Source organism: Gouania willdenowi, chromosome 12, assembly GCF_900634775.1.
Source record: "Gouania willdenowi chromosome 12, fGouWil2.1, whole genome shotgun sequence".
Lineage (NCBI taxonomy): Eukaryota > Metazoa > Chordata > Actinopteri > Blenniiformes > Gobiesocidae > Gouania > Gouania willdenowi.
In genome coordinates this window covers 25862180-25886361 of record NC_041055.1, presented here as the reverse complement: position 1 = coordinate 25886361, position 24182 = coordinate 25862180, and the positions used below count along the sequence as shown (strand labels likewise).

Here is a 24182-nt window from a genome sequence, read left to right as displayed (position 1 = left end):
AAGTGCTGCAAATCAATCTTTCATGGTGTTTTGAGGGCAATTTGACATCCATGCACTCCCTCCTTTCACTCCAACAACTACAAGGAGGATTGTCCGACAGAACCGGGCTGCATGCATGCACGCTGTCGCTGTTACTGCTGCTGCTGCGCGCTCTCCTTTTCTCTCCGAGTGCGCACCGTGCGTAAAAGTAACGGAGAGAGGGCGAAAAGACGTGGCACAATAGCGCAGAGGTTTTTTTTTTTTTTTTGGGGAGAGCTTGCTGAGACAGTGAAAAGGCAAGGTGAGTGACAGGGCACGAAAAAAGATTACTGTGAAACAGCTGCTTTTTATGAGCTGGGCCCCTCCTCCGTTTGTCTCCTTTTCCCAGATGAAATTTCTCCGCGCTTTTTCAATGGGGGATTCTTTCTCATCTAGATTGATTTACATTTATAGCATTCAGCGCACAAATCCGAGGTAAATGGCCGGGGACAGAGGGGTTGGGCCCGCTTCTTTATTAAAGAGGAATTAAATGAATTGAATTGGGGTAACGCATGGATTTGATTTGCTTATTTATGCATTAACCTATGGCATTATGCGTGAGCTGGTAAAGCCGCGGGCATGTCAGCAATAGCAAATCATCCTGCTTAGCTGCGCCATTGTAAAACCATTTAGGCTATTATTCTGACCATTTAAAGCTTATCAATTTCGTGTGGATGATTGACAATTATTGCACAAAGACTGTGGTAATTGTGGGATTTCAAAGAGCTGCTGGGAAACCTATCAAAGACAGGCGATTGTTTGGGGGTAAATGGGAAAGTTTACGCTCATTTAAAAAGAGCTGGAAAAACACCAGATTGTGCCATTAAAATAAATCATTGTCAAGCTTTAAATATTAATACAAACTTTTTCATCATCGTTTATTTTTCTTTTGATTATTGCCATCATTTGGTTCTTTTTTTTAATTTTATATAAAATAAAAATAGGAGTGTTAGATTTTCAGGAATAAATATATATTCAAGACGCACTGATGGGGCTGTAAACCCGTCCAGGCCGCCAGGGCTCCCATGGGGTTTTTTCTTTAGTGTCATTAAAATCAGATTACGGTGGAGGCCTCGGCGGGCTGGATCCTGGAGATCAGCTTATGTTCTGCAAAGGTGAGGAGGCTGGACACCTGCTGGACATGGAGGACAACACAGGACAGGACGTCCCACAGCCATGTCCACAAATAAGTGCGTCTCGAATCGATTAAGGGCTAGATATTTAGCATCCAATTATTTATTCATTCATTTATTCACAGTTGAAATAGGCCTAAATTAGATTTGCATAGATCTGGCTGGGAATCATTTAAAAAAAAAAAAAAAACATACTGTTTTGTGCTTTTTAATAAATAAAATAAAACGACTCCGTTGTTTTTCATGGATGAACAGGATTTTTTAAGAAATGAATGATTGAGAATTAATTTTAAAACATGCTCCTGCACAAATTTTTCCAGATTAAAATAGCATTTAAAATAAAATAAAATAAAATAAAAATTTCTAATTGCACTCAGAAAAGGTGGTTTTCCCTTTGTATTATCTCCCTTTTCATCCAACGCACTGTAAAATCAAAAAGTGCAAAGAGGCAAGAATAAAAGGCCTTTAACGTGCAGCGAAGCCCCTGTAGCTATTCCTACATGACACAGCTTAAATTTTATTTTACAATATGAAAAGAAACAAAAACAAATAATTACCAAAACCAAATCAACAATTAAATTATTATTTATTTATTTTCAAATTTAATCACTGTATTTCAGCAAATTTTCAAGGGACATTTACCCCCAAATGCATAGTTTTCAATTCAATGTAATGCCTTTATTGTCATTATACAAAGTATAAGGAGATTTTGGAGCTTATCCTGTTTACAGTGCAGAACATGTTAAAATAATAGAAAGAGTAAAAAAAAAAAAAAGATCAAGTTCATCAACAATATAGGGATAAAAAAGAATTATTCATAAATATGAAGATCCGATGCAAACCTCGGTTCAAGTTTTACTGTATCTTTATCTTCCCTGAGAAACAAACCAATTTGAGCCGTGACTAAGCACATGTATCTGTGAAACATCATCAGTAAATAACCCGAGGATATAGGAGAACAACTGTCCAGTGGTATTTGAACATCTAAATCATCACAGCCACTAAAGCTGGTGACGGGACGCTCTGCAGTGTCCACTGGGATGGCACCTTGGAGAAGGAGAGGATCAAAACCAAGGGCTGGATTTGGAAGCAGCTGCACAGCATCAAAGCACAGGGGCCACCGGGGCCTCCCTGCTGAGGGCAGAGATGCAGTGACAAAGCTGGAGGGGTTTTTAAAAGGAGGAGGGGGGAGCCTGGAGCCAGAGGGATGAAAGGCTATAGTGATGGAGGGCAGTTAAATATATAACGATGAATATTATAGAAACAAACACGTTATTCAGGACAGGTATATGTACATAAACACTGAAACAACCTGTACTTTGTCCAAAACTGTGTGTGTGTGTGCCAATTATAATTAAATAAGCATCTAAACATCTGTAAAAATGAGATTACACATTAAATAAAATATTAAACAGGGTGAAAAGGTTGATCATGTCTGGTAATTGCACAAAGTCAAATAACTTGCAAATATTTTCACAAATTTTATCAAACTTTTAGGCTAAAAATAGCCAAACAGAATGAAAGGATAACCTAGAAATCTAATTATTTTGTAGAATTTTGCTCCAACTTTTGGATCATTGACATGTTAAAATTAATTTTTTTTTTTTTTTTTTGCGGTTGAAAAATGAAGCTTTAAAAACCAAAACGATTTGATCCATTGGAGACTTTAAAGCAGTGTTCCAGATGAAAATAAAGGAGCCACAAATCCTTATGATACAACCACCAAACTTTACTGTGAATACAATCTGGTTTTAGTCTTTGGCTTTAACAAAGATTTCAGCAAACGTAATTTTATTTTCACAAACTTCAGTTAATTAGCTTCTGAACACACTGGTCTCTGACCAAACAACAAATAAACGAGATTATTTCCTCGTTTTATAACCAACACTTGATATAAAAATAATTATCTAATCCAGTGTTCCGTTTCAAATAGATTCTATCACCCCAGTGAGATTATTTAGCCCCCAGTGGTAAAAAGTAGTTAAACTTAAACCACAATGAACCATTTCAACTGGTTCTCTTCTGACAGAGCTCCACTCTTTTGGCTAATGGACCGAGCAGCAGCCCACAAACCCCAGTTTGAGAAGTTTTAATTTTTGTCCAGAATGACATTAACAGAAAATAGAAAAATGTTTATTTGCACTCAAATAACTTTATTATTACTGTTCTAAAATGATGATAGTACATTTGGTTATTTTGTATGAGTTTTGAAGAAGAGTGGTCACTTAAAAATAAAAATGTTTCAATGACTGAAAATTTTCATTCTTTAAGGGGCGAGCAAAAAAAAAAAAAAAAAAAAAAAAAAAAAAAAGTTTAGAAACCACAGATATAGCTAATGCCCAACAAGATGGCAGAACGTTCCCTAAAGCAGGGGTTCTCAACTCCTCTCACCCTGGGACCCACATTTTGCCTCGGTCAACAAATCGCGAACCACTTTTTAATTTTTTTTTTAAAATTCAACCAATCAAGTTTAGTTTTTGTTTTTCCAAAGATAGCTGTTGAAAACACGCATATATAATCTTTATTAAAACATGAATCTATATATTTTGCTATGCAGCATGCCTGTCAAAATAAAAGTTTCTTTCAAAATAAAAGACAAGTCCAACATGACACATTAAGCTTTCCGAAACCCACCCAGAACAGGTCTGCGACCTACTTTTGGGTTCCGACCCACCAGTTGAGAATCGCTGCTCTAAAGGATCTGTTGATTGAACTTAGTGTATAAATAGATTTGAAATTAACATACAAGTCCAGTTTATATTTCCTCTGCAAATTCCAAATTACTTTGACCTGACTGAAAAGATTAAGAATAATCTGCTGCTTTTGTCACACAGGAAGTAAACAAAGTCAATGTGAACATGTCTAGACGAGCACATTACCTACATGTAATGTTGAAACCACTTGGACAAATGCTATAAATGGATTAAGTCTATCATAAGGAGAATATGGAAGATATAAACATTTATACGAATATTGATTACTTCAGGCCTGGCTGGGGAGTCAGATCTGATGATCCTCAATACATGAGAATCCTGCATTTACAAGCACAAGTTTCACCTATTTCTCATTAAAATAATCAGATTATTCATGTTTAAATATATTATACAGACCAACTCCAAAGCTTGCCACATGTTAATTCAATTCCTCCATTGTTTAAAAAAAAAAAAAAAAAAAAAAAAAATATATATACATTTGCTTTTACATGTCAATCCCCTCACAAAAGGTATCACACTGCTCTGATGGCTTAGAATGGGGTCAAATAATGAGGAAATTGTGGACAATAGGGGAGAAACAGAAACAAAAATTTGGCAAACCTAAAAGTTTTAGCACTATAAGAAGGGAGACTTTACTCCAAGTAAAAATGCTAGCTGCTAAATGTAAACAAAAAGCTAGTGACAAAGGTACCCAATAACGCACAGTGTTGAACTCGCTGATTAAAACTCATAACGAGACTAGAACTCGACCATAGAGTTGCGGAAAATTTATTTGAATTAGAGAACTTGCAATAATAGACTATAGAAATATAGATTTTCTGCTTATAAAACATGAAAACATACATTTGGCCTTTATATATATAATATTCTCTATGTATCATCTGTTAGCTTATCACCCACACACACACACAAACACAGAACAGAGCTGAGAAATGTTTGCAACGTCAAACTTAACACTTTATCAATAGAGTACAACAAAAGACATCCAAAGGTTTCTAATATTTATCAAACAGAAAAATCAGCTTAACAGTACACAATACAGGTAGTCTGGATGTTTTTAACTGTACATATTAGAAGAAAAGAAAAATACCATAATTAAAAATGTTCAAATTATATCCCTTTCATTAAGAAATTACGTTAATACCAGAATCAATTTTTAATAGCGATGCATTGTAGATGTCATTTATTTGAAATCACGCAAAGAAATAAAAAATTAATTAAAAAGTTATTCGCAATTGGATCCAGTGTCCCCAGTGAGTCCTCGCAGTGGGCTTGACTGGGGAGTCGGTGAACTGGGAGGTACCAAATAAGACAGTTTGATCATAATACTTAAAACATAAAAATACTACACTTATTATTACACAGGTACGAATTACAGAAGCTTAGCAGTCTTGAATCGAACGGGTACAGAACATAGAAGCGGGCACAGGAAAATTACAAAAAAATAAAATAATAAAAAAAAAAAAAAGACATCAACCACTTCTTGTTTATCTTCATAACAAGATGCAACATCGAATTTCAAGTCACACATTCACAATCTTTGAACATTTTCATAAGAAAACAGAAAAAGAGGGACAACTTTCCTGCAACACCAATCACAGGAAATCAAAAATAGGTTTCTCAATATAACTGTGTATATATATTTATGAAACATGTGTATTTTAAATTAACAGTCAAATATGAGCATATATACATAGTTCTACAAAGTAGCAAAGGCAAAAAAGCTAGTTGCGACATCCCCTTAAGTCCCATCGTCTCCAATCAATGTAATAAATTATCCATGATATTTTTCAAATGAAAAAAAAACAAAAATAAACAGAAAAATTCATCTTAAAACTACAAGTTAAAAGTTTGTCACAATCTTAGAGAACCCATTTATGTTTCAAAAGTGAAATTAGATATTGCACCTTTTAATCTTTTAAACCAGAGTACAATAAAAAGTCAATGAAAAACAGCATACAATGCACGGGAACAAGAATTAAATTAGAGCTATTGCCACTGGCTGACATGAGTCCGTTAATAAACCTTGTAACAAAAAAACAAAAAAATACATTTCCTGTAACAAAACATCACAGTTTCATTTCACTGAATTATGTCAAAAAAAAAAAAGCATTTGAACACACTGTAGACATTTTATGACGACAAAAAAAAAAAACCCAACAACAAATCCTCTCGTATTCAAGACTGCTAAGCACATGATCGTGGTTTCATCTCGACAGAACTAGAAAAAATAGATCATATTGCCTTTTGAAATGTTACAACAACTCTGGGGTTCATTTTGGCATTACAATCCGAGTCAAAGCAGGAAAAATATCGAGAAAAAAAAAAACCCAAAAGAAGCTTCTCTCAAGTCCAAAAAGGGATCCCAGATACAGTCTATCCAAAATAACAGTGTACATAAGCATTTAGTAACAAATAAATGTTCCTGATTTTAGAAATATTACTTTATCATAGAAGTCATTCTACAGCTAGTGTTTCTCGCTAAGAAAAAAAGTCTTCAAGGCGTTGTAAATCTAGTTCCCCCTCTGTTAAAAAAAGGGTTGTTTTCATCCTCGCAGTGATTCGAGTCTTAAACCTGGTTGTCCTCTAGTGATCCTACAAAAGAAAAACATTTACAGTTTTAAAATCAATAAGAACGTTAAAATAGCAGTAAAAACTATTAAAATCAGCAGTAAAAACATTAAACCAAAAATATGATGTAAAATCTCTGTTAAATAAGTGCCATTAACTTGGTTTTAAAAATTTTCCCATTGGATGCTTTTCAAGTTTGTTTTACTTCTTTGCAGCATAACAACTAAAAGCAACATCACCATGTTTACTGTGAACTCTGGGCTCCACTAACTGACCTGTGTCCATTGATCTGAGAGACCTGCTGGGTTCATACCTGACTAACATCTCACTGACGGACTCTGGACCAAAACCCATTAACACATTTTTACACCAGCAGCAGAACTTTAAAGTCTATTCTGTGGAACTAAATAAACCCTAAAAATCTGATCAATAAAAAACTAATGGAGTATTAATGTCTTAAAGGTCGGGTTGATCTGGTTTGGTGACTTTTACATTTTTCAAAATTATGGGCGTGTCTTAACTGCTCCAGGAGCCCCGCCTCCAATTTTAAGAATCTCAGCCTGGATCCACGTCGACCAAAACAAAACCTTAAGATTTACTCTAAGTAGATTAAAAAAATGCCAATAAACACCTGCTTCGCTACAGTATAATCTCCAATGATCTGAGCTGAAATAAAAGTTCAACTGTACGACTGCTGGATTTGACCCGACAACCAAACACTTGTACTAAGGGTGCATGAAAAAAATAGATCCGGTGATATTTCACTGTGCAATTATTGTATCGGTCAAACAATGTCCAAATCGGTTTTTAAAATCACGTTAACAGAAAAAAAATACAAAAATAAATTTAATTGCGCTAACATGCCTCAGTCCTCAGTGCTCTTTATTGTAATAAAAATAACTGAGCACTTTTATCGATGTGCGTGGTTGCTTTTTAAAATAATTTAAGAACTCAACAGAATCAGAATTTGTTGTAGAAGCAAAAGTTAAACTTTTTTGAAAAATGTAATTTGACAGTTTGGTAATCATACCATTTGTTTTTGATATTATTACTTAAATTACAGTTGGGCACCATTTACTTGTTCTCACAAGTAAAAAAAATAAAAATTTTGTACCTGTAAAGGTGAAATTTGTAATTACTGATATCGCGATGTATATTATATTGTTTAGTAAGGGGATATATTTTATCGTGACAGGCAAATCAGGAATTGTATCATCAGATTCATGGCAACGCACTCCCCTACATGTAATATTTTCCAGTCAGATTCCAGTTGAAGTACAGTAGGTGGGGGTTGGGGTTTGGTCTCACCTGAAGGCCTGGGGCTTGTGTCTGCTGAGCTCCTTGGCTAAAGAAGGCCATTGGCTGCCTGTAGAAGTCCACCCAGGCGTTGTACTCAGGGTTGGAGGTCTGCTGAGATGTGGTTCCAGCCGTCTGACCTGAAGAACAGGGAAGAGAAGGAAAACAGTTAAAGAAGCAGGAGCATAAATATAAAAATGTTATTATAACGATTACCTACCCCAAGCTTTATTGTACTCTGGAGCAGTACTTTGGGTCTGGTTTTGCTGACCTGTAAGTGGGTGAAGCAAACATTTAGTTTTTTTTAAACATCTTACCATTAAATGACTTCAACAGGTCCAATAACAACTAAAGCACAACTGTAATGTGTTCAAGTGACATTAGTGAGAACCAATAATCAGCTTCATTTAGGGGTTAATAAAGAACACCGTGAGCATGATGATATTTTATACTTGCCTATCTTTTTATAATACTGCTCCCAGTCCATTTGGCTTGTCTGTGATCCATTGTGACCTGAAAGCAAACACACAACCATTGGCTTTACTGGTACTGTTCTCTATAAGCTTCCACCTCAGACGTAAAACATATGCATGATAAACCTTAAGATATTTGTTTAATAAATAAATGGCACACTCAAAGACCTCTGCTAAGCTCCAATTATCCTCTTATGCCAGATACTGGCAGTAATCTGGATCAGTAATCCTGATCATTCACACTTTAAAAGCCTTGGAAGAAATTTCCAACAATTAATAACAATATAGTCCCAATTTAAGGGCACCCTCATTTTCCCCCCGAAAAATCCTGATAGAATGCACAATCCAGATCCAATCTGAAGGAGACTCAGTTTGGTCATAAAGGAACTAACCCAATATAAATGAGTTATGAACCAAAATGTGAATTTCTAAAATTTTACCAATGATAAGAAATGGACATTTTTCAGGTTTTTAAAAACGGATCCAGAATCTGTATATTGATCAGGATCCCTTCCCAAATCTAAATGGCATAAGGCAGAGGTTCATTTTAAAATTACAAATTTTTGGCGACCCCCAATTTTTTTCTTCTACAATTAATTTTACATCATGTTTGTTATACTAGGATTAGCATAAGAAGTGACAACCAGCTCATATTTTCACATTTTGTTTTATTTTATTTACTTTTTTCTTTTCTTTGTGCTGCATTTTATTTGAACTAGATTTATATTTGACAAAGTGAAAGTATAGAATACAGTTGTTTAGGATTATGTGTTTTAATTTGGAAAAATGTAAAAATAAATTTTCAATCAGCATTTAATTTTATCAATTACTTGACATTTGAAGCAACCCCATTTAAATTCCAGGCAACCGCACATGGGGTCACGACCTAAAGGTTGAATAACACTGACGTAAGGTCTATTTTTGTCAATCCCTTAAGTACTTTTGACATAATGTTGTTTACAGTAAAAAAAAAGGATTAAACATCAGTGAAAATATTACCTGTATTAACACTTTGAGGCCACTTGCTAGCGTTTTATACCACACGTAAAACCCAGTTACATTAAATGTTAACAATGACTTACTGTGATCCTGCTGACCTTGAGGTTGCCATATTTGGAAAGTTGTACCCCATCCTCCAGGCATAAATGTCTGCTGTCCACTGTAAACAACCAATGGCAGAGTAAGTGCACGCTCATTGATTTTACATAAATGTAAAATAATATTTATTCTGTGATGAGACGTGTGTTCTTACTGCTGAGGAGGAGTGGTAGGTCCCTGGTTGTAAGGACTCATACCAATACTGCTGTTGCTTCCCATTCCCGGGCCCTGCAGAGGAGGAAAAGAAAGGAGGCGGCCAGTGAGAGACCACACTCATCTTTAAAGGGGGCCAACAGGCAAGGTCAGAGGGCAGAGCCCAGCGCTGATGCACTCCATTAAGTCCATTTGATGGATTCTTCATGTTTAACCTCTGGTGACATCCTGCTGGCCACCAAGACCACAGCAGCCACGCTCACCCCTGCAGCTCCACATTGACATGTGCTCTCATGAATATTAGTCCACACAATGGCCCACTGGCAGAGGCTGGAGCCTGACCACCTACCCCAATCCTCTCATCGATCAGCTGACGGGCCTTCTCCAACTGCTGAGGGGTGCCTCGGATGGAGAAGATGCGCACATTGGGGTCCGTGTTGGGCGGCGGGTTTCTCTGCAGCTCCACGTGGGCACGAGACTGCTCTTTTATATTCTTAATGGTCTCACCACCTGAAGCAGAGAAAGCTGATGTTTAATCACAAATGTCAACCAATCCTCATAAAAATCCTGAGTTGCTTTGAATTCCAAGTTAGCAAGAAAAAAAACACTAAAGAAGTGCATCTTTTATTTTTCTTATTTGGTCTTTGATTATCTTTCCCACAACGTAACCATGGCAGTGAGTTCCTTTGGTTCCAAGACAATTTAAGTGACTTAACTTTACCCACAATTTAAAAAACAAATACAATTTCATACACAGTAGTAACTCATAGGGTTAGGCATCGAGTATTGATTGGTCCCAGGACCAACTTGCAGATTGTACCGGATTCATTAATTCTTAAATTTCAATTCCTACTTTCGATACCCAGTGCACCAGCTGGAAAAAAAAAAGCAGCCAAACACCAACGAAGAAGAATCCACTGGAAGCGTTACAGTGCAACTATGAACAGTGTGCTTAAATATAGATACACATGTATATACATTGTTCAATGCCTCTTAATAAAATCAGATTCGGGAATCCTTAGGAATCGAAATCGATGCCCAACCCTAGTGACACAACTACTACGATCCTAATTTTACTCTGACTGCTATACAGCCACAATATTAGGTACTTTATTCATTTATTTAAAATATTTCAGGTCTTCGTGCTTTGTCGCATTTTTATTTAAATCTGCTTCATTGATTTTCTTTAAAGCCGTTATTTTACGCATTAAATTCCAATATATAAAATGTATTCAAAATCATACACAATAAGTTACAGAGATGAGAAGTCCCAAAATATTAAGCCAAGTCTCCCTGGCTGAGTTTCATTGCAAATACAATTACTCAGAGAGAGAGAAAGAAAAAAAAAAAAACAGTCAGGTGAACTTTTGAGAGTCTTGTCCAATGAATTTTTTTTTCCTCACAAAGACAAAAGCGCACAGACACCGGCATACGTATGTGATTAAGTATTTTATTTTACTAACAACCGTCTGTCATGTCTGATTGTGGGAGACAATGAAATGGTCTACAGAGGACTGATGAGTCACTACTGTCCACCCACAAAGTCTCCAAAACAAAAGCACTGAATGATTAGTAACAGGACTCTTGTCCAGCTGCAAGTACTGAAATGTTTCTAGTATTTAGTCTCACCAAACAAGTATTATACGGCCAAACTTTACAATTAAATCAAGATAACAAAATAATCTCATTTTTTAAAAAGGTAATTAATGACATTTATCTTAAACTTTATCTTAAAGCAGATCGTCAGTTCTGTGCCAAATACTTTATGATGGTGCACCTAAGGAAAAGTGACAAGCCTCTCACCACTTATCTACTATTCTCTAGTAACATGCATGCAAATCAGGAGACAAAGAGAGACATCTCCAGCACGCTACCCCCTCTTCAGCATCTGATGCCAGCTTCCCGACGTGTGGGGAGTGTAATTACACCAGCGGGGAGAAATGAAACATCACTGCCAGGAGAAAAGGGCCCAAAATTGAAGCGTATCCTCCTTTTGGGATATGGTTTGTCTCTCTTACCCTTTTCATTCTCGACTGTGTTGTCCTCTGATGAGGACGGGGAAGGGGGGAGGGGGTGGGAGGCCGAGGGTGCTTCCCGAGGGACACCGGGGCTGTCCTAACATCAATTACACATTTGTTCACTTGTGGCTGACACTCTGATGACCCTGGCTGACCCTCAAATGAAAACGCTCATCAAAAACCCTCTCCTCCTCCGGTAGCCCTTTCCCCACTGCCAACAGACTGCTCACGGGCCATTAACCCATTGTCAACCAAATGAAACTTCTGCCTTAATGAAGCCATTATGAGCTCTTGGAGTCAGACAGCAGAGAGCAATGAAGACCCCGACTATTCATTTCATGGACTGGGCTGAGAGAGGACAGATAATACAGGCCTTATTAATGAGATTGGTTTAGTGAGCTGGAGAAAATGAAGGGTTACAAAAGCGCAACTGGTGACTGCATTCAGAGAGAAGCCAAAGGAACTGGTTAGCCACTGGTGGCAGGGTATAAAATCCTCAAAGACGTCACGGGGGTAGAAAACACATCCACACAATTTGTACAACGTGATTTCTGAAACAGGACCTTATCAAACAGTCAATTCTAGCAGCAATACATTTAATCAAAATAAAACTCAGAATAAATTCAATTAAAACGCTAGGATGACATTTTAACAACAAAGATCACCAACTCCTTATTTATGTACAGGATGTGACAATTTCATATAAAGAAAATTACTAAATCTTTAAAATAAATGTCATCAGGAAGCTGAAAGTCTGTTACTAAATGTAATAGTACTAATGTAAAGAAATTGACGAAAAAAAATCAACATGACTGTAAAACTTCACGGTTTACAAAAATATATAAAGCATATTTGGTTTAATGAAAAAAAAAATATGTTAAGAGGTTATTTATAGGAAAAGCAGCTGCCTTACACTGTCACATCAGCTCATCTCTTATGACTATGCTGCCTATTTGGGAGAAAATATAAACAAACGTTTTTACTACGTACGCCCTTCGTGCAACTGGGACTTTGAACACCCATTGCAGCTGATTGGCCATTTTAGTGTTTTTCAAGTTGAAGTTTTATTTTGTTAAATTTGAGAAATCTAAACATTTGTTAACTGGAAAAAAAAATTTAATAGTTCTAAACTGGGATACAAGTTAAAGATGTTACACTGCAGTGATTAAAATGTCTAAAATACTTGACATAAGTCAAATTTAATTTATGATAGAAATATAAATAGCATCCAATATTTGGTAGGTGGTGCAATATGTTTACTCCTCCTTGTATTTAAAGCACATTAAACATGAACAGATGATTTGGCTTCAGCCCATTCTGGCCATAATTAAAACTGAAGTTAAAAATTGTTACTTTCTGACAAAAAAGTTTTTTTTTTTTATGACTCTTTTACTGTAGTGAGACTGAAAAAACTAACCAAACTTTACACATCGTTTGGATTAAAACTCCTAGTGCGTTTAGATTTTGCTCTGATCCTGTAACAAAGTGGGAGCAGGTTGGTTGGTGGGTGGCTTGATTCATCAAGCTCTGTGTGACTGTTTGTGTAGGGTCAGAAAAAAAAGAAGGCCAACGGGCTGCATATGGCATCGTAAAGATATTAATCACCGCACCCTTTAAGGGATGGCTGACAGCACCCAGACCCACCGCCATCTCCACCATATTGGCCCATTTCATATGCTAATGCACCGAGAGGGGGACGCAACGCCCAGGTTTATTTGTTTCCCTCACCCCGCTACATGCACAAAAGCCACTTGACATTTCTATTGCCATGTTTTTATCTAAGGTAAAGAGGCCCTTCTCGACACACCCACCACACACACCAAGGCAACATGCATGCCAACATACGACGCACACACACATGCACACACACACACCCCTTTCCAAAGCAATGGTCAATGACTTTTAAATAGCTGGCAATAGAGTGGGCATGAATAGCCAATAAGCTAATTCCTCCTATTCATTCCCTCGCTGCACTCTATTGGACTGAAAGACCCTCATTAGATGCTAGGCAGCCTTCCACATGATTGAGGGCTGTTATTATGCACCTTTAACAATTAATGTCACATTACACGCATTATCCCCGTCATTAAGCCCTTAGTGAAGCCAATGAATGCCACTTGCGCTGTATACATGAGCCCAGGAGGGAGAATAGGAGGGTGGTCACCCACCCCCTCTTATCAGTTTCAGGCTGTGGCAGGAAACCAAATGGAGTTCAGTTATTAACAGAATGTGCTCTTTTTAACGGACAAAGGTAGCAATTTGTATCAATATGCTTCAAAAATCTTTAAAATCAGGCGCCAACAAATACTTTCAAGCATCTTTTAGTTATAAAACACATTTAATCGAGACAAAAACTGTGAACAGAAGAGTTAAAGGTAGCAACACATTTAAAACCAATTACCTTTGCCAATCACAAGGCCGCACTTATCAGCAGGGACTGCATATGTCACCTCCTGCAGTCCTCCAGGGCCCCCCATGTTACAGTCACTGCGCCCACGACGTCCCATCACACCTCCAAATCCATCGCGCTCCTATTCAGAGGAATCAGCAGGTCAGTCAAACTCATGGTTTCTAACTGGTGATTTAAGGAAAAAGGGTCTTCTCAAACCAGTGGCAACTAAAGTGTTTGCACTGTTTTTAAAATTAATAGATTTTTAAAGTTTATTACAGGAAACTTAATATGAATATTTGAAAAGGCGGCAGTTTCATTGTGGTTTGAATTTAAACTAATGGCATAAATAAGAAAAAGCTTCTGATGTTAAGTGTAATGTCAAAGCAAATTTTTCCAGGGTGGATGCCATATGGATCACACAATTTTCATGAAAACTAAAATTGAACTACTTTCAATAGATATTTGTTTGATATATTTGTTCTCATATTTATCTTTTATAACAATCAAATATGCATATAGTGTTATCACTACGATCGAAAAAAAAAAAAATGCTTGAATTTGGCATTTGTGAGATCTTTCATTTTGAGATAAAGCACAGGCTGAAATAGTCTGATACACTTCCTCTCATATAAACCCAGTCATTATCTCAGTATTTACTGAACCTGTAACACCACTCCTCCAGTCACACAGGTTTGAGCACTTGCTCTCTCCCATTATGAAACGTTATGAACTGTAATGGCAAATTTCAGTCAAACAAATCCTGGACAGTAATATAACTGCCAGTACGTGTGGACTCAGAACGTAGCTGGTGGAAATGTTTGTACGGCAGACTGCAGTAAAAATAACAGAGGTTAAAAAAAAAAGAAAGAAAAAAGTACCTGATCAAAAGTAACTCAGTTATTTTTTTAGCTGTATTTTAACCAATTTATAATTTTTTCTGCACACTATCTTGGTGGATGGGTTTTAAACTTATTATTCTCCATAGTTATTAATATACACACGCATCCAAATTGCTTTTGTACTAAAATTGTTCAGCAGTGTTTCTCGTTGTAATTGTGCTACTTATTACGCATAAAGGATTAAATGGATAGAAATGTTCCCTTACACACAAGGAGCAGGATGTAGATCAGGTGTAAACTAACAATTCTGAAATTGTAAATCTGCAATTTCTTTCTCCTGGTTACAAACAGCTGCTGCATTTATTTAAAAAGGTGAAAAAAAAAAGTACTATCCAATTATTTCAACTCAATATAGCAGAAGTGGACTGGCCAATGTCCTTACAGCGACTACAAACCTGAGCAGTCTGCACCAGATCATTGATGAGGTGAATAGCATGGTGGCAGTTGTCAGGCTGACCCATCACCTGAGCCACACGATCAGGACTGACACCGTCATCTGGACCACCAGGAGAAAGTGTTTTTGCGTCAGTGAACATGTAAAACTGAAGAAAAATGCATGGATATCATCAACAGTTTGCATTTTTAGTTTGTACTGAATGCTTTCACCTTGTTTGAACTGAATCCTGACACCCGCGTCATTCTGAATCTTCTTGATCATTTCACCGTTTCTACCGATGATGATGCCGACAGCAAATCTAGGCACAACCACCTGCACAAAAGGTATGAGAACAAAGCGTAGACTTTAAACACTGAAATGCATTTGTATACTTTGAAAAGCAGAAAAACGGGTTCTTACATCCAGGCTGTTTCCTCCCATTTTGGATCCAAAGTCGGCTCTGCCAGGTCTGAAGTCGCCCTGATCTTTGTCACGAATCAGCTTCACCACAAGTTCACGAGCTTGCTAGAAAAATACAAACCCAAATCCTCTATAACATTTTCTTTAAAGAAAAACAAAACACATACCTAGCATGAAACAAAACTGAAGTTCAAGTGAATTCCTAAAAAGGAAGTAACTTTAGAATTCTAGAGCCAAAGCCTAAAAGCGTAAAATGTGTAAAATTGAGTGTAAACAGGAAAGATAGTTGCACATGCTGAGCTCTTTGGAGACTGACCTGCACTTTGTGAGGATCCCCAGTGATTCTCAGGGGCTTATCTGCTCCAGTGGGCATAGGGTCATCCTGAATCATTATCATCTGCACTCCTGTCCTCTCCTGCAGGGTTACAATTCCACAGAAGCAGAAACAACCACAAGAGAGTTACCTGGGGCCCTGAGCAGCATGTTCTCAGAGGGACCTCAATCCAGACACATCTTAAGAGCACTTTTATTTTCTATTAAGTACTGGTCACCTAAACACAGTGATGTATTTGTATCAGTGTGAGAGGATATCAAAAAAGAGGGTTATTTTGTTAATCTCATGCTACTGCTTCAGCAGGAGTTAAATTCACCATCACTGGACTTTTCAGAAGCGGCATACACACATTAAGAGTTGTTAAATTTTTGATATAAGACACCACACAAGATAAAAAACAAAACAAAAATCAGACATAAAACAGATTTGATCATTCCATGTGTGATTTGCTCTGATTATTTCAACATACTAAACGTATCTGACCATCCACCAAACTTTCTCCAAGCCAGAAATGTCACATGATCAAATAAGATTGAACAACATGATCTAATGCTGTGTTCCAAGCAACTCTGAACTCGTAATTTTCCAACGTCCTACTTGAAAAATTGACTTGGAATGCTACCAAAGCACTTGGTAAAGTTAGATAGGGGGGAAAAAAAAAAAAAAAAAAAAAATCTATTTTACAAGTAAGTCATGTTTGCGGTATTTCGACGTGCTGCCGCTGAACTCGGTTGAACTCAATTTTCAAATCAGAATGGCCGAGTTCCGAGTTGGCTTGGACGCACCATAGCATGTTTCTTAAGTTAGCTGGCTTCTTGATTGGCTACATTACGTTCCACGTCACACATCATGGGGTCATGAGTCGTTGACTTTGGCCAAACACACAAGGAGTTTTGGTCGTAAATATTCAACAGTTTTAGAATTGAAAATCATCGGCCCAACCCGTCGCAGAGCCGAATATCAGGACAAATCCACTCTAAACACTACTCAGACCACAGGATAATCTCCGAACATAAGATTGACATCCTTGGTCAAGAAGGGGCAGAACCAAGACAAAAACAGCCCTGATTACCTTCATGAGTGAACCCCGCTTTAAATGCACTAATAACCTCACTCAGTCTACTCATGACCTGTTGGTGGTCGGAGCAGGAACTTATTATACTGATCATATCACTCTGAGTGACTAATAGCAGCCTCTCTGCTTTGCTCTGCAGAAGAACACTTAAAATTAATACCTTGTATTAAAAACAAAAAACAGCAATTAAAGGTACTCTCAATGGAGCCCTTTGACAGACCTGCAGTTGTTTTATAGTCTCTCCACCTTTGCCGATAACCAGTCCGACTTTGTTGGCTGGGATCAGGATCTGTTGGATAGAGCTGTTGCCATCCATGTCATTGTGGAAGCCTGGACCATAGCGACACTGCTCTATGATTTCATTTAGGAGCCTCTTCGCCTGACTGGAAGAAGAGCAAAGAAATAGATCTGGTTAGACAATTACTAATAATACTAATCAAGAGGAAAATAAACCCGTCAGACTTACTCAATGTTCTCTGGACTCCCAGTAAGAGTGCAGGGTCTATCCAACATGCCTCCGCTATCTGCAACACAACAATTACAAAAAACAAACAAATACTTTAAATGATCACCTTAACTTCTTTGTTTGTCAATAGCAAATAAACTCATTTTGAAAGACTGTTCTACTTAAAACAATGTATTAAGGTGCAATTACTAAAGCATTAGGGATTACCCAATCAAGGTTCCTTGAGGCAGTTTAGTTCATATATTTTTGCAGTTTAGGGAAGTTCAAGATAATTAGGCTTTTAAAACTTGTTTTAAGGGGCAAAGCCAAAAGAAGTTCGACCTCACCCGACGCAATCTGGATCTTACAGCCCGATTCCAGTTGAATTCTAGAGATCTGCTCTCCTCCTTTTCCAATGACTGTGGGAGGTGTGTGTGTGTGTGTGGGGGGGGGGGGGTAGAGAAAAAGAAAGTGGGATTAAGCCTTTTTGAATCTGTACAGAGTTCAGTCACTGACCCGAAAGCTGAATGGAAAGTCAATAGTGATGATTGCATGTCAAACGTTATTACTGAGGGTAATGAATTCAGAGGCAACTTACTGAATCCGACCATCTTATCAGGCACTTTAAAGTCTTCTGTTGCAAGAGCCCTGCAGGAGACCAAAACATGATCAATAACTTCGATAGGTGCTTTTTTTCTAAATGCAATTTAATAACTAATGCAATAGATACAACATTTCAAATTGAGTAAATACTGAAAAATTAGCATATTGAAATCCAATATATTTTGTATTACATATTGTCTAATAGCATTTCAATATACAGCATAAAGATTGATCAGAAAAGAAGGTATGCATGCTGGTCCGACATAAAAGAAAAAAAAACAAACAATTGTCTAATTAACTGCTATAATTAATGACTGGTAGTAGGATTGCATTATGTTGAGCAATTTCAGCTCACCTTTGATGTACCAATGCACCAAGATGGTTACCTACTGAGGAAAAAAAAAAGAATATAAAAATGTTGTAACTAAGACCATTACACTTTTTTTTTTTTTTTTTTAAATCATGGGACACATTTGAAAAATACCCAAAAAATACCACAGCTGCAAAAAGAAAGTAGTGGCAATGGTGAAAGGAGCAGATGGATGATTCTGTCAATCCTTCATGTTTGTGTCTGACCCACCGTGAGGGGCTTTTCACTCGCATTGAACTCGGCCGGCGTGGTGTATGAGTGAGTGTTTCAATCAGAGCTGCTTAAAAAACAAAAGGTTACAGCCAGGTCACTGGCTGCTGGTCCTGAATTGAATTTTGACAGGTAGCATCAAGCAAGGGTCCTGCAGGGTCACTGAAGGATGTGCTGCCATGGAACTGAACACCTGAGTTGATATTGCACGGTTTCAATCAATTTCATGGTTTTTTGCACTGATGTCACTTCAACTGGAAAAGCACCACGGTTAACGATACAGATTGCAGCAACCAAATTAATATAAAAAAAAAACATGTGAACTGCTCAATTTGTACAAGAAAACTGCAGGACAATTAGGTGTGAAAGCCAGTATGATATTATATACTTTGATTATTAAAATGCCAGGAGAGCCGCTATACTACTGCCTCTTGCGCCAAACAGTGGATCAAACACAAACCGGCTGCTATTTTCCAATACACAAACTACCATAAAGCACCAGTGACATGACAGGAGGAGGACAGGAGACTTGCATTTCAAAAACACCAAAAAATGTTATACTTTTTTTTTTTTTTTAAAGTAGCAATTTAAATGGTTTTCACAGCACAGATCATTATCTTCAAAACACAGCATTAATCAGAATAGTGTTCATGTTGCAGTGTAGATGTCTCATGACTTTTAATCAGAGGAAAATGATTATTCAAAATTTTCACCTTTTAAAACTAAATGACACATCTGTGCTGGTGTTCGGTCAAAACATGACATGAATTAAAAACAGAAGAAAATAAACGCCCTGTAAAAACAAGTTCTGTGAGAGTGCTTTGTTTTGGGGGTGCGTCCCTGGATTTGCATAGACCTCACCTTTTTGTGGCGCCAATTTGCTTTTAAACACAGGCCACTTATGATATAAATCTTCAAGCTTTGACCCAAACTTGACAGAGCAAAACTGAAACCGACAGGTCCAACAGACATTAGGTATTCATATCCGCACAGACCTGAAACCTATTTTGTTGCTCATACAAATTATATTTTTACGCTTGTTTTAGCGGTAAGCATTGCATTTATTAACAACTGTTAATGTCAACATCAGATCAGTGCACGGGGAAACAAGCACCCGTCAAACCAAGGTGCAATGCGTGCACGAGTGCAGCTATTTACATAATCCATGTATCAAATATAAAAGGATAATCTATGTTCTTGTGAAGAGAAAAGATTGATTCAACAGTGGATGCTTAAAGACTGCTCCTGTCCCTATCTGCTCTATGAGTGCAGCAGAGCTGCTGCACTCACAGCTGTTAATAATGATGCCAACATATCAAATGCGCATTAAATCCTCCTTGACCGTTCACACTGAGGTTGCATTGAAAAAGATTCGATCTGTATCTGATTAAGGACCACATAAGGAAGTGGCCTGAATCTGATTTGAAAAAGTTTGAAGAAGTGATCAGCCCCCTCTCTCCCCTGTCACACAGCTTCTCGCACACACACACGCACACAGTTCAATGGAGTGATGAAGTGATGGAGTGACCAAAAAGCACCACCATGTTCAAGCGACTCATCACGGGCGACTGAAGTGATTGCAGTCGCTACACTCGCGTTCAATGTGAAAAACAATGGTGGACTCTTGCAAAAGTTTTCATCAGGTTGGGGGTGGAGTTCAAGGGTGGAGTTACCAGCGGAGGGGAGGGTATTTTCTTTCCCGATTTCACTTGTGACGTCAGAAATGTAGAAAATTTGAAACGGAGCAATTTTCTCTGTGTTATAAGACTTACACAGACCACAAACAAACGACTGGATGGTTATATTTCACATTTTGTGTGTCGGTGGACACTCAAATTAATATATGATCAAAAAAACTGGATTTTTCATATGTCCTTTTTATAATCATCAGATGATTTTGAAAAAATCAATTATTGGCTTAGCCTCACATTTTCCACATACAAAGGTAAAAAAGGGGGGGAGGCATTGGAAAACTCAAGTCTTGAAGTATAACAATTGTTAACAGCAGTGTTTCTCAAATGGGGGTATGGGTACAAGATGGCACTACAGGGGGTACTGCAGTAAGAAAAATAATGAAAGCATTAAAGTTTATCTTCTCAAACATAAAATTGTAAATAGGTGTGTATATAATTGCGTATGTGTGGACAAATTAATGTATAATGATCACATGAACTGTATAGATATAAATCAATGAATAATATGTATGTATATATATATATATATATATATATATATATATATATATATATATATATATATATATATATATATATATTTATAGTGTAAAGAGGTGTATATTAAAATAACATATGTATAGTACTAGAGATTACAAGGGATAGAATAATATAAGTATATACTTCCTCCTACTCCTTTTTGAACATGTATAGGCTTCATGAGCAGGATTTCTTCACCATTTGTTCTTTCTTTGCCTTGTTTGAGTTATTTTAAATTACTATTACTTTTTTCTCATTGTGAGATACACTGCTGTTGTGTTCATGTTCAAAATAAAATAAAATATGGGGTTTCAATGTTTATTTTTAGTTTAATGACAATAAAAAATGATGGAAATTATCTTGATTAGAACATGAACGGAAAACACGAGTCAGTTTTGGTCCTATACCAGGAGGGAGATGACCAGAAATGATAAATATAGGAAAATCAATCAATTCAGGACTCAGGAGACACTATATACAATTTCATTCCACTTATTTACCAAATAAGTTTATTTAAAATATGTTACTTGTTCATTCCATCATTATGCACTATAGTAGTTTATCACAGAAAAGTATGATTAACTTCTTAGCAGCAGCTTTTCTGAAATTTAAATTTAAAAAGCCAATTAATAATGTCTGTAAGAGATTATTAATGAATGACTAAAGGGCAACTCAATAGCTGTTAGAGCCAAGTCTAAATTAAGAGGAACGTAAAAAGAAGTCAATGAAAGTATTACATGGGGCCAAACTGGAAGACTAGAAAGAGGCTGCTGCATTTTAAAACAGTGTGTGTCCAATAGGCCCACCTCCATTGTCTAGATTGCGCTTCTGGCCTCCAAACGCATAGTGGGAGGGGTCTAAGACTGGAGAAGAGCTGTTCATGTTGGGCATCTGGTCTCCTCCCATCTTGGCTGCCATCTGGAGACACAAACACAGCAGGACAGATGGAATGAAATGAAAAGTGGATAAAGCGATGATATTCTTTGAACACACGTTTCACTTTCACAGACTTCAACAACCCCGTGTGACAAGTGCAATATTTCTCCATTCGCTTCTCGCTTGTTCACAACAAAGTTTGCATGGGATTTGTTGTGTCCCCAACTTTATGACATTGTAAAAGCGTGTCATCTTAGTGACAGCTGTTGAAAAAAAGGCACTTTGCACAAAATCGCAGCAACCTGCTGCAAGAATTTCTCTTTGGACGAAAGACACTTCTTTTAAAATGCAATGGCTCTCACATACCAACACTTTTTATGCTTTCACCAACAAATAACACAGATCAGCGTACACGGGGGACATCTCCACCGACAAGCTTTGTCTGTAGAGGAGTTCACAAAAAGGTAAAACTGACAACCAAAATACTTCCTGGCCAGCTTTAAAAGGTGAGGCTTTTAGATCTTATTTGAAAGCAATGGTGTTTAGCAAATGTAACAAATGTCATGGCCAATTAACTTTGTTTGCCACCTTTTAATTGACGGTTTAAATTAATTCAATTAAAAGCATGATGTATATCACGTGTCAAACTCAAGGCCCGGGGGGCCAAATCCGGCCCTTTAGAGCATCAATTCCAGATGTAGATATCTTAAATTCACAAGCATAAGGAAACTCAACAATATATTTATGGGCTTGCAGTTTTTCCTTTGCCTATATTACATGAATGCAGTCATTTTTAATTGCAAATTGTAAAAAGTCTAAATTTTTCCAGAAATCTTCCAATTTCTCAAACAATTCCACAAAACAAAACTCCTGCAGGGACTGATATTGGAAACTAGGGCGCAATGACGTTAAAATTGCTCTTTTTCCTCAAGCTAAAATCTATGGCCAACTTGAGTTAAAACTGGTCCCTATTTGGCCCCTGAACTAAAAATAAGTTTGATACCCCTGATGTATATGAAAATGAATTATAAAATGGCACTTTTATTTCAAGATCATACTTATTGTGACTGAAATAAATAACCGTGTATACTTTTTCTAGTCACCGCAAGCATCACGTCTACAAATATATGTACATACAACTACAGATCAACATAAATTAGACGTACCCACTCAGTGAAGGACATTTAAATCGTTCGTTATACTGCATGAAAACACCAGGAGCCTCTTTCTTCACCAATCATCTGCCACCTTCCACTCTACTAAAGTATAGCGTTTCAGAAAATTACAGTAAATTGACATCTGTGCCTGACTGGAATCTATATTTTCCCGCAATCTGAAAATTCAGAGATGGAAATTAGTCTCACGTCACCTTCGGGGATTATTATCTAATTCACAGCCGGCAGAGGTGAGAGGGGTGCAGCGGAAATAAAGAAACATAAAGGGAAACAGGTGAGGTGCAGTTTCCATGACATCTCAGCTGGTTGAATTTAAAATACATGTTTTTTTTCTAAAGTAATCACAATTTGACTCGCTACATGTACATGGAAAAATAGGCTTGCCCGCCCATTTAATTGCTGTAACTATTATTGCATACTCAATCAAGTCAAAGCTACCACTGGTTTCCACATAACGCAACAGCTGACAATTAAATGTGCCAGAGTGAGAAAAATAGCCAAGTTTTTACCCTGAATCAAAATTAATCTTCCGGCTAACATCAAAAGTAGTTGGGCAAAAAATACAAGTGCGCTTTCATGTGTTGATGAAAAAAAAAAAAATCTTAAATCACAGGCAAGTTTTTAGTGAGTAATGGACTATTTATATCAATTAAAAAGTGTTTTTGTGAATTGGGAAATTCTAGTTAGGATCGTGTACACTAGAAAGGGACTGAATTCCCTTAAATGTTTTGTAATGAAATTGACCAACAACAACAGTGACAATATGGGAACGAGAATTGAAGAGGAACTAAATTGTACTACATCAGTGGAATAAGGAGGACATTTACTTGCTAATCATTTTGGCCTTCAACATGAAGTCAAGGGTAATTTGAGTCACAAAAACAATTCTTAGTAATGGTGTGGACAGCCACCACCAGTTATGCATCCTGATGGTTTTGCGGCAAAGACGCATTTGTTAATCACTTCAGTGTCGGTCTACAGAGGCTCGTGGGTCAGAACGAAAATTCTCCTTGTCCCATTTTCCACATCAATTTAAAAACAATATATCATTGAATTGTGGGAAAACGCAGTGTGATGACCTAAAGGCGAAAATCAGCAATAAGAATGTGAGATCCTCCCTCTCAAACTAACTCACAGCTAGAACAAACAGCGGTTAAATATAAAATATGCATTATACTTTGTCATATCTAAAGCTACATACATGAAATGTGTTCTCTGCATTTAACCCCTCCCATGAGGAGCAGTGGGCAGCAACGGTGCACCACCTAGAGAGCAGTTCCATTTTTAGTGTCCGTTATATCGCCTTGTATCTCCTTAGAC

The 24182-nt window shown here is 37.2% G+C and overlaps 1 protein-coding gene across 5 annotated transcripts in view; it reads right to left on the bottom strand.

Moving 5' to 3' along the window:
• Nucleotides 1-4618: 4618 nt before the first annotated feature.
• The window catches only part of fubp3 (far upstream element (FUSE) binding protein 3), a 28776-nt gene continuing 9212 nt past the window's right edge, over nt 4619-24182 (bottom strand). For 2 of the 5 annotated variants that reach the window (XM_028462616.1, XM_028462618.1), the window contains exons 2-19: nt 21618-21729; nt 18374-18404; nt 18014-18063; nt 17763-17834; nt 17437-17494; nt 17191-17353; nt 15878-15976; nt 15562-15666; nt 15372-15474; nt 15161-15261; nt 13876-14005; nt 9806-9966; nt 9458-9531; nt 9288-9364; nt 8189-8245; nt 7953-8003; nt 7745-7872; nt 4619-6460 (exon numbers count right to left, since the gene is read on the bottom strand). In XM_028462616.1, coding sequence (XP_028318417.1) covers nt 6452-6460; nt 7745-7872; nt 7953-8003; nt 8189-8245; nt 9288-9364; nt 9458-9531; nt 9806-9966; nt 13876-14005; nt 15161-15261; nt 15372-15474; nt 15562-15666; nt 15878-15976; nt 17191-17353; nt 17437-17494; nt 17763-17834; nt 18014-18063; nt 18374-18404; nt 21618-21729 — 1581 coding nt within the window. In that variant the 3' untranslated portion in view covers nt 4619-6451. Of the gene's footprint in view, nt 6461-7744; nt 7873-7952; nt 8004-8188; nt 8246-9287; nt 9365-9457; nt 9532-9805; nt 9967-13875; nt 14006-15160; nt 15262-15371; nt 15475-15561; nt 15667-15877; nt 15977-17190; nt 17354-17436; nt 17495-17762; nt 17835-18013; nt 18064-18373; nt 18408-21617; nt 21730-24182 lie in introns of all 5 variants that reach the window. The other 3 variants (XM_028462615.1, XM_028462617.1, XM_028462619.1) reach the window with 2 other exon arrangements.